Below are 11,056 nucleotides of genomic sequence, written 5' to 3'. Positions count from 1 at the left end.
CCCTTTTTGGCGCGAGACGCAAATGAAAACCTTGCAAGCGAGACAAGTCGACTTCTCGCGACTTCGTTTTTTTGTTATTTATTTGTTCGAGCTGGTTGAAGTATTGGCAGCTATACAGCTGATTTGTACCTGCTCTACCCACCCACCCATACACTCACAAAGGACAGCCACAACACCGGGAACTTCATCCGCTACTCTTCTCGAATATTGTGCGGGTTCTTTAACGTCCCACAGGGAACTTATGAACGTCAAAGATATTTGTGAGACGGGGCCTACGGTTTATAGTCCTTATCCGAGAAGATTTGAAAGTCTAACCATTTGCGGATGTTATTACAAAGGCAGCACTTTCTTCTCAGTTATTTTAATACCCTGAGTGTTGGTCAGGCCGGGTCGAACTCACGCACGACCTCCCGAATGGCAGCCCGGTGCTCAACCAACTGAGCCACCGGTGCGCTCGCAAATCCACTTCGCGTACGAAAATTCACGATTCGCTCGCCAAAACATTTTCTCCTGGGATTATCGTGAGGTCGACTTGTGGCAAGTCTAATATGAAGTAGACAAATTCGGTTAAGTTTAGCTTTAAAAATTTAGCAACTGCACGGTGGCGACTTAGATTGCATATTGGTGACGGGTTCGCTGGTGGAGAGATGACTGGATACCATTCGTACAATACGGTTTCTTACCACAAACAGTAGCTAACTGGAACAGTTTACCTCAATCAATTATCAACTTATCTACTAACCCCGGAGCCTTTCAAGACTACTTAGTACCATCATTATAAGTAATCCTAAACCGTACGACCGCTGACACTGCACTATAATTATCTTTGTGAGGTAGCACGATAAAAGTGAAGTGATACCCTCACTGGTAAAAGCGTGGCATGGCATCAGCAAGTGTGGTAAGCTTACACAGAATGAATAATTTTATAAGAATCGGGAAGGAGTAGCATTTCACCAAGAACTTAAAGGTAATTAAAAAACTGGAGACAAACCTGAGTCCGACAAAGTGTGCTTCAATTCGCAGAGTAGCAGAGTAGATTTCAATTTTTTTGGCAAGTACCACAACATTTGCTCCAACTGCAGGGTGAAACTGTCAACGGAAAAATCAATAACAAGATGAACACCAGTGCCTAGATGAATTTTGAACAGTGCGTATTTAAAAATATCCACCACTAGCTAATACTACTACAAGTAAATATCCACCACCCACTACCCACTAAGCCTGTAGCGGCTAAATAAGTTAGTGAGGTAGTAAGTAAACTAAAGGAGGTAACCTTCCGCCACCTGACTCCAACAAACAGTAACAAAAAAATAAACCAAAAAAGTAGTAAAACTAAAAGTTAAGGCAAATATTTGGGCCAGATGATTTATGACTGGTGCTAAACACAATGTTATAGTAAATAATAAGTTTGTGCCGACTATGTTTAAAAGACACCTTTATGGAAATGATTGTGCACATCTGTCGAAAGGCAACTTTTAGCGGGGCTCGAACTGACAGGAAATAAATTGTTTTGTTCCTTTTCTTGATTACAAACACTCTAAAGGGGATAGGGAAAGAATGAGGACTAATACTCCATACTCTTCCCCCTGCTTTGAGCTAACGGACTGAGCATCTCTAAGAAGTCAGCTACATTTTCCCCTAAATTGAAGTATCGAAGGACAGATTCTTTCAAACCTGCATGAGATTAAAGGGGCTATGTCACGTTTTTCAAGATTACCCAAATAGAATCTGTTTCAATCTTGTCCATTTGTGTCCATCCATGCTTCTCTTTCCTTTTGTTGTATTTATTTTATGTTGTTTAACAGCTTTACGTGGTTATCGCAACAATGTTTTATTCCACTTTCTGGGCATTTGGGTGTCATGAAATTTTGCATCATCTTGCATGACATAGCCCCTTTAAAATTCAATTTGACAATGACAACAATCAGATACTCTTACTACTCAATTAAACCAGCCACCCCCCTTCAAATTTTATCGAAACCCCTTGGGGCTATAAATGCTACCATACTCTTCTCCCCACCTTGAGCATACAAAATATTTGCCAGTTGTCTTGCAACCAAATATTTAACTTACAGAGTCCTCCACATATTTTTCAAATAAGGTTATCTCTACAGTCTGTTTCTCCTCAGTGATCCCCAAAACCATTGGCAACGAGTAGAAGACTGTACTGAGAGATTGCAAGAGGGAGGACTGGTAGTGCAGCATTCCCTGATGAAAAACAGTCAGCAATAAGTCGAAGGGGCTGTGTCATGGCAGTGCAGTTCAATGTTTTGTGTAGTTTTATCAATTATTCCCCCATACTTGCTATGCAACTTAATGTTCACCCCAAAGTACTTTTAAAAAACACAAATAAAAGCAGCTTTGTGACAAAAAATGTCAGTTGAGCATACATAATTTAAGTTGCAAACAACAAACTGAGATAAACTTTGAAAAACTGTTAAGCCGAACAGTTTTAAAAACCACAGCAATAATCTTTTTATTGCAATTGAATTTAATCTTCTTCAATTTTGCCCTGCTACTGTATTTGGTGTTTTATTCAAACCTTTCTTCAATGTTTCGAGTAGTTATTTTTACATTTGAATCGCTTGATTTGGTAGAAAGTTCCCAGTCACAGAATTTGGCTAATTTTCGACACAGGGCCCTTTCATTCATAATCAAAATTGATACTAAACCGCTCTATTTGCTTTTAGAAAAAGGGGAAAATGAACGGAAAGTTAGTTTATCTAAGTGTCTAATCTTCTAGTACTGGAGCACTAATTGGAGACACTGTAAATTGAAATTTAACAAATTAATGCAAATCAAATCAAATTTTGGTTTTTGAGGGGAGGAAAAAGCCGAAGTTCCCAGAGGAAAAACTCTCAGTGCAGAGTAGAGAAGTGACAAAGTCAACCCACATTATGATGCTGAGTCTGGGAATCGAACCCAGGCCACATTGGTGGGAGGCAAGTCCTCTCACCACCCCTGCACTCCATGACATGAAACATGAGGTAGCTCACAAAATGTAGGAATTTATTAAGAAGAAAGAGTTGCTCTTGACTGCACCTCAGCCATGCCTTATGATTCTCAAGTGCCCTCCAAACTTTCTGTGGGATACACAGCCTTGATATACATTCACTAAACATTAACCAATTCTTATTGAAGGGTTGTACAACTAAATTATTACAAGTTCCATTTCTCTGTTTTTGTTATTATTTTGGTCAACTAGCCAGCCACTAAAAACAAGGGAATAAATGGTGCATATAGCAAGCCTTCTGCAATGCAGTGAGGTAGGCAAAGATTGAGGGAAAGAGGATCCAACTAGAGCTAATTACACATCAATAAAATGGGTTCAGTTGTAGAGCACCAATCAGTTAGGAATTCTACAGAAACAGCCACTTTTGTTAGTAAACTCTTCTTTTTGTTTTTTCAAGCTAATGGGTAGTAAAGTATCACAGCAAAATCTATCAAGTGCTAGAGCAGGCTAATAATTTATTGCCAAACACAACAACAAAGAGCACATGCAATAGGAGCTTCCATGCAACTGCGCAAGCACTCATTTCCACAGCAACTCATCTTTATTTGGGTTCCCATGAGATCAAGATGAAGTCCTCCAGATACAGATGTCACAACATGGCAGCCAAAATGTGAACTCAAATGGTATATATTGACAGAGACCCGTGTGACTGATTTTGGCAAACAACATGATTAGTATACATTTTCCTTTGTCCAATGCAATTAGAATTAGCAGCTTTAAATCTTATTGCCTGCGCTCTTTCAGCTCCTATCAAAAGTTGTAACATTGTTGACCAACATTTTTAGCAATGGCAATGTTAAACCTGCATCTCAAAACCACACAAACAAATAAAGTGCTACAACACTGTACAACCAAACAATCAATTCTTCTTTTTCTATGGATTTCAAAACTATGTTTTACTATTCTATTCTATTATATTCCCCAAGTATTTTAAGCCTTTATTTAAAAAAAGGCACATGTTTATTTTTGCTGGAATTTTCCTATTTGGTGACCAGTCTGCCACAGAAGCACATGACCATAACTAACTTTAAAATCTTGAGAGAGCTGGATTGAGGAGAAAATGATGTCAAAAACTCACTATTTTACGAAAGCAATGCATGTGTACACTGAACGGGAGTTTCAGCCTTTCAGATTTTTAATAATAAGCTACATTTACATTTACACCGTCACAGAAATTTAAAGCTAGTGAGTAAATGACATCCTCTGAGGTCCAATTAGCCACTTTTTAACTTGAGTAATGGTGGCAAACACACTCTTTTGAGATCTCAAGAAAAATAAAGAAAGCAACTTTTTGATCATAGCAGCACTTTAACTTCGTTCAACATTCATTATGTACCAAAAATTTTATGTTCAATTCAAGGCTGCTGCCTAAGAAAATTTTAAAGGGGCCCTCAGAACTAAACGCTGAGAACTTAGGAGCCCAACATATGATGTGAAAGGTGTTGCTGTGAAAAATTAAGGAGCCCAGAGCTTTTCTTTGGGAGCCCCAGGCTACTGGGCTCCTGTTAGGCAACAGCCTTGGAGTTCATGCCTGTTAAGTTAAACATGCCTGTCAAGGAAAACATCTAGATTAAACACAATTCCTTACCGATCTTTCTGAGGTTGCCAAAACCTTCCCTGAGTCAGAAAATAAGGTCACCTTTACCATAAACATCCCTATCATAAGATGAGAGATATTATATGAATATTATTGAATGTGAGTTTTTTAGATTCCTTAATTTACTTAAATTTCCTTAAATTTAATTTTAAAAAGTTGGTGCTACATTTGTCTGATATGTCCAGGTTTGACCCTATTTAGATGCACACGGACTTTAATAAGCGTCACGAAGCGTCCCCTTGCTCTTCTGGCCAACTCTAACATCACTTGTGTCTCAGAATACAGACAATTTATGTCACAGTGTCCCCCAAATGCTGCTCGTTAAGTAAAGATTAACTGCTGCATTTACCCAAAGCTAAAACCAACACTAACTTTTACCCTTCCTCATTGTTGAAAATAGGTAGCAAATGCTTAGACTTAAGGGACACTTCATGTTGGATGTCAAAATTGGGCGTGCATCTAATTAGGGTCAAACCTGGACATAAGTGACATTTGCATACTTCATTGAGGAATACAGCAACAAATGAATCTCTGTAGGGTGAGGATATTCTGAAAAAGCATGTTCAAATTCTAATCTATTCAACAGTTTCATTTTTCATTGACATCAATCACGTTTACCATGACAGTAAAAAGCAGCCTGCTAAAAACAGAAACTAACAAAGCGGATCAAATTTAGCCAATCACATCACTGAATATGACCCATTGGCCTTTTCCATTGCATTGATTGACAGCAGTGAAAAACTCAATTGTTGATTGGAATTCGAACTTCAGAGTTCCAACATTTATAAAAGGTGCAGTGGAGCAATGAGGCTTTGTACTTCAATAACAAATCGAGAAGTCTTAAGAAGCTAGCTAGTATTTAGCACACTTAAGTAATCGCACAGGGCCAAGTAAAATTAAGGATTAATATAACATGTATTTTCAGAAGTGCAGAAATTGCCCAAGCTACATTTGTAACACTATAATAAGACGATGTATGCCTGGTAACAGCTGGCCACAGAGAAGCTGAAAGACCGATAACTGTCAATGAATAGCCTGTGTAGCTAGCGATAGGCAATAACGAGCAGCGAACCCACACAGAGAATGGTGAATGGAGCTGCAAGATCCCACCTACTAGAAAACCTAGATTTTTTCAATGGTTTGGTCACTGCATGAGAGGACAGGAATTTCTGATTGGCTGATAACAAGAACATGTCAATCGAACATAACTTGAGACCTTCATCCACTGGAAAAAGGAACAAGAAATCAACAACGTATGTCCACCATCGAAGGTGTATCAAAAGCTCTTGCTTATCTCAACATTAAAACAGAACAGGAAACTTTGCTCACGAAAAGAAAGAGCACAAGACTGCTGTGAAGGAGTCGCTTTCCAGCAAAGATGTTATGGTTATTCTACCCACTGGTTTTGGTAAAAGCTTGATATACATGATCTTCACTCTGACGAAAGAATAAATTTTGCCAGCAAGAACCTGCGTTGTGATTGTTTTGCAGATACTGCGATTAGCACTGCAAGGAAATTTTTTTGCCTTAAATTTACTATCTGGTGAATCTGAAAATTTAATGCAGGCACCTTTGAGGTACGACATCCATAATAGTGGCCTACGTGTAGCTGTACCCTCCCCCCGAAAGAAAAACAGGAGGAGAGAACATCTACGAAAAGCTGGCCCAAATCGTATTCCATGACCTTCTGTCACACTTTTTGCAAGAAAATGTAAAATGGTTTCTCATTGGTCACTTACTCTTAGTCAATTCTTTCGAGAACACAGATTGGTGAAAATAGATTGTACCATCGACTCTGCTTGCTTTTTCAGCAGTGATGATAACAGTGAAGAAGGAAACAGTGCAAAAGGAACGTGAATAGTTTGCTCATCTCGAGTCGGAGATGGGTTGTGACTAACTAGCCTGGGGCACTTCAGTGCGCTGAAAACCAAACTTTCTGGAAGTGATTCCTTTGACCACAAAACAAGCCAAGCTTTTTCGAAAGTTGCTGCATAGGAGCTTCTTATTGATTTTTCTAATTCCTCAAGGATGTGCTGCAAATTTTGCTGTTTTGTAAGAACAGTATAACTGTACTGTTCTTAAACGATGATTATTTGTCTCCACAAATGAGATTAAGGTCAAATTAACTCCGAGCTTGGACAAACTTTCATTGCTTACAGAAAGGATTTACTACAAGACACCTGGGTAAATATTACTCTGTCATTTATCTTATTTCACTGAATCCGTATCAAGACTTAATCTGTAACTATTTTCAAATTTCGAACAATACTTTGGGTAAATAAATTAGTTTGAAACCGATGGGAAGTGAGTGAATCTGTAAGCAATACAATAACATAGCCTGCAAATGTACTCAAGACTGTGTTCACACCAAAGGTTGTCTTCTTGCTTTGGACTAAATATCACTCATAATCCTTTCCAATCTCTTAAAAACAGTATACACTTAAAAAGGGACATTGACTTGCAAATGAGTTCCAAAGAACAGAAATATATCTAATACCATCAAAATTCAATGAAATACAAAGCCTTTGTTTACATCAATTTTAACGGAAATACAAAATATTTCCAAAATTGCAGAAATTACTGTGACATCACGGAACACGATTTGGGCCAGCTTTTCCTACACCTTCCCTCCTTCCGTTTTTCTTTAGGGGGGAGGGGGGTACAGCTACATGTAGGCTACCATAATAGACACCACCAAAAGTTCAGCTTTGTGGGCTAGTTGGAATATGCCGCTATAGAATCAGCCTGGAGGCAAAGGGTGGCTGAGCTCTCTTCACACATTCAAGTGCTGCAAGACAAAGTTGGCAAGAGTTTTCCAATTGCCTTCAGACAAATTCAGAATCATTGATCAATTTAGCTTTCTCGTCAAACCGAATGAACACATCAACACGGGAACTTAGATCAATGATTTACTTCCATGGTCTGCTTAGATACCAAATCGTCAATGTTCAAAGTACTGCAAGTTTCTTGACTTGAAATGTATTAATTCCCTTGTTCACATTGTCACTCAGTAGTTCCTTCATTCTCTCCCTTGATTTACACAAGTTTTCAGTCTATAAATAGGACGTTTTTAAAAATCTCTGAATTGCAATTTCAGATTAATTACATGCACAATCTATGGCAATTGTTCGCAAATTTTGTTGACAGTCTTCCTCGTTTCACAGTTTTCTTTTTTGACGTATCTTCATTTTCCATGCTTTCCAAATGCTCATCTGCCGTGCATGCTGCTATATTTACTTTTACGCCCAAATTGACACTTACAGCTTTACTCTTATTGGCTCTTCTTAACTGCATGGATTTCAAAGTGTGTGGTATTAAAAAAACAGCACACAGGATTTACTGCATCTCTCCCCATTCTCTGTGCAGCTTTACCACTCATCCTTTGCCTCCTGCGACAACAATCCCGCCAGCTACATAGGCTAATCAATGAACAGAGAGCACCCCTTCTGGAACTATCAAACATGCTGACTGGCATTGTGCCAGAAAGCTAACACTGTGCATTCTCAAAACCTGGGCCCGGTTGTTCGAAAGCCGATTAACGCTAATCCCAGATTAAAAATTAACCAAGGATTATATTTCTCTACTCCCAAATGCTGTTCAACGCTGATATTCAGCACAACTTTACCATAGAAGAAGTCAATCTTGAAAAACAAAAATAAGCAAAAGAAACTTTCATCAAAAAGTTGAAAAAATGGAAAAAAGTTTACGCTAATCCTGGATTAAGTTAATCGGCTTTCGAACAACTGCGCCCTGGCTGTTTGGAGTAGAAGGAAAACCCAGTTGCCACACTGTTCAAGTGAGGTTCAAATTAAAAACAATCAATTTTGCCTAAACTGACGCTTAACTTCCTCTAACTGACATACAGGTAATAACAAAAGCCTACCGAGTCTCTCGTTGACAGGAGAATATGGCATATCAAGATCCAAGAAAACTCTGTATCGCTGACCTCGCATTAGTGTCTAAAAGAATATCGACCGTGGACAAGGAAAAAATGATTTAATTTTGGCTTTTAAATTATGGTAGAACACAAAAGTTAATCACTCAGAACTTGGGTTTTAAATTGATGTTGGAACACAAAAGTTGATCATTCAATTGAGCGTGAATATGTCTTCCTGCGCTTCTTCTAGCACTCCATCGTTTCCAACTGAACTTTTGGTAAAAATACACCCTTAAAATTAAAAATTAAACTGCTGCATTGAAGAAAAGAAGAAAAGGCTGGTTAACAAACCTAATATCGAGGGGGTTATTTTTCTCACAAACATTGCATGAAGCAACATGGTAATGTAATATATTGGCCCTTCGGTAGAAAACACAAAAGGTTATTTACCTAAGCTTGAACCGAGCTTAACTTGTTATCCCACGTCTCACGCCCTCGCAAAACATGTCACGCGCTTCACTCGTGGAGGAAAAAGGTTTCAAGAAAATTTTTACAGAAACATTACTTACCCGTTCGCCAGTACTCAAAGACAAATTAGCTTCCGGAAATGAACACAAGCCTTTTTCAACGGAATTCTCGCATTGCGAACTGCAAATAGATGATTCGTGAATATTCAAATTCAAAACAAAACATGTTATAAGCTGGCGAATTTCAAAGGCAAGCATCACACAATCACGCAAAAATTAGAAGAAAATTAAATTTAAAATATCACACTTACTTGAAATGAAGAAATACGGGTTTTATGTGACTCATGGTTGGCATATAAGCGTAGTAAAAGCTCACGTACATCAAAACGGCTATCCATATGATTACTGAAACGGTACAATACCAAAAAAAAACCCGAACGACTGTACTGCCAACTAGATGACTCGCAGCCGATGCCGCATTTTCGACACATCGGGTGATCTTCCAGTTCCTGACCTTGCGCTGGAAGAAGTATAAAAAAAAATTAGAAGGCCCGTTTTGGTCGGTGGCCGAACGATCGACGCGATCTTCCTCTTCCGCCATATTTGGCTTTGCTTACCCTCATTCTTCGCACTCTTCGTGGCCAGTCTCCTCTCATGTGACGAAAATCGTGTGACATCCTTCTTTTCCAGAAAGTCCACTGACAATTGTTTCACTGACTGAAACGAGATATGAAAAAGACCTCACCAAACGGAAGCTAAGACTGAGTGAAATTCGACAGAAATTAAAGTCTTAAGGTAGAATTGCATTTCACTGGATAGCAATAGAGCGAATCGTGTCACGAGATTTTTTATCTCGCATTTGAACCAAAGGGCGATTTCAAATGATGTTTCAACACATTGAGTCGTGAAAGCTAACGAGTATTTCTGTTTTGCTTGTTTTTCATCCGTTTATGTTTTAAAGCTGGAAGATAGAAGCTGAATCGTTCTGTCTTGCCATGAAAAACAGCGAAACACCATAATCTATAGTTCAATTATCAGCAGCCCTTTGATATCTCTCAGGGGAATATATATATACAATTTAGGTTGTAGAAACAACACGCACTTTTGTTATTCAATGAGCAAGTAGCTTTGTCTTTCAATTCCCAAACATAATAAATAAAGACCTAAATACGTAAACAAGGTTGAAAAATTCCTTTTACAAATTTTTTCATAAATTTGGTTTGATATAACGGATACACTCAAATGACCCCTTGCCAAGGTCGACCTTTGAATTTGTTGAATCTCAACTGCGTAAGCTTGTAAGAATGTTCCGTATTTGCTTTCATTCCAAACAAGGCTTTCTGAGAGTAAAAAAATTATGCTGGTCTGTTGATCTCAATGTCGTGCTAAAAAATTTGTGAAATGTATATATAACATGGAAACGATGGACAAGTACAGGAATATAAATCATTAAATTCACCATTCCAAAGGGCGGGTTTTTGGATGGAAAATCATGGTTCCTTATTTTAACTCTTCATTTGATTTGTTCAGCTGGAGAAGAAATAGCTTTAAATCTCTTTCAAGTTCACCAGCTTATTCTGTCAGCTTACCTGTATCGTTTGGTAAGTTCTTGCTCCAATGTTACATAAAACCAGGACGGCATTGTGTTCAGCCCGGGGTGTTCAGTCACTCCACATATGACAAATGAACTACGGACTGCCACCATCATATCCACTTTCACCACGTGAATTGAGCTTTCGACACCAGATCTAGAGATGGATGTTGAAGCGATGTTGAATTTTTGTGAATTTATGTCCAAACCAATGTTACCTTTGTAAAGTTTTCCGAGGTCAATTTTTCGAGGGGTCGCAAATGAAAATAAAAGAGTGTGCATCAAACGCGTGACCTTTTCTCGATCCTCAAAAATTTGCGGTTGCGGGTTGAAAGAAAAGCTCTTTCACAAAATTTAAGGGTCAAACGCCCATTGAGCTTGCTCCATGTTGCTCGAAGGCCACGGAGTAAAGAGATGCTGTTTCTTTGTATTTTTTACTTTTTTAATGCATGCATGGTCTACAATTTTGATGTAAGAGTTATAACAGCAAAAAGATAAAAGAAAAGAGAAA

General features: G+C 38.4%; 1 protein-coding gene across 2 annotated transcripts in view; it reads right to left on the bottom strand.

Annotated features, from left to right (window-relative positions):
- LOC138026974 (uncharacterized) overlaps positions 1-10,683 on the bottom strand; it is a 15,441-nt gene extending 4,758 nt beyond the window's left edge. Inside the window, exons 1-8 of one of the 2 annotated variants that reach the window (XM_068874460.1) lie at positions 10,544-10,683; positions 9,572-9,671; positions 9,266-9,474; positions 9,057-9,135; positions 8,494-8,569; positions 4,602-4,669; positions 2,074-2,208; positions 992-1,089 (exon numbers count right to left, since the gene is read on the bottom strand). In XM_068874460.1, coding sequence (XP_068730561.1) covers positions 992-1,089; positions 2,074-2,208; positions 4,602-4,669; positions 8,494-8,569; positions 9,057-9,135; positions 9,266-9,474; positions 9,572-9,631 — 725 coding nt within the window. In that variant the 5' untranslated portion in view covers positions 9,632-9,671; positions 10,544-10,683. The other variant, XM_068874459.1, reaches the window with a different exon arrangement.
- Positions 10,684-11,056: the final 373 nt, after the last annotated feature.

The sequence above is a fragment of the Montipora capricornis genome, chromosome 12 (assembly GCF_036669925.1).
Source record: "Montipora capricornis isolate CH-2021 chromosome 12, ASM3666992v2, whole genome shotgun sequence".
NCBI lineage: Eukaryota > Metazoa > Cnidaria > Anthozoa > Scleractinia > Acroporidae > Montipora > Montipora capricornis.
The sequence above is the reverse complement of the archived record's forward strand: the minus strand, read 5'-3'. Positions and strand labels throughout refer to the sequence as shown.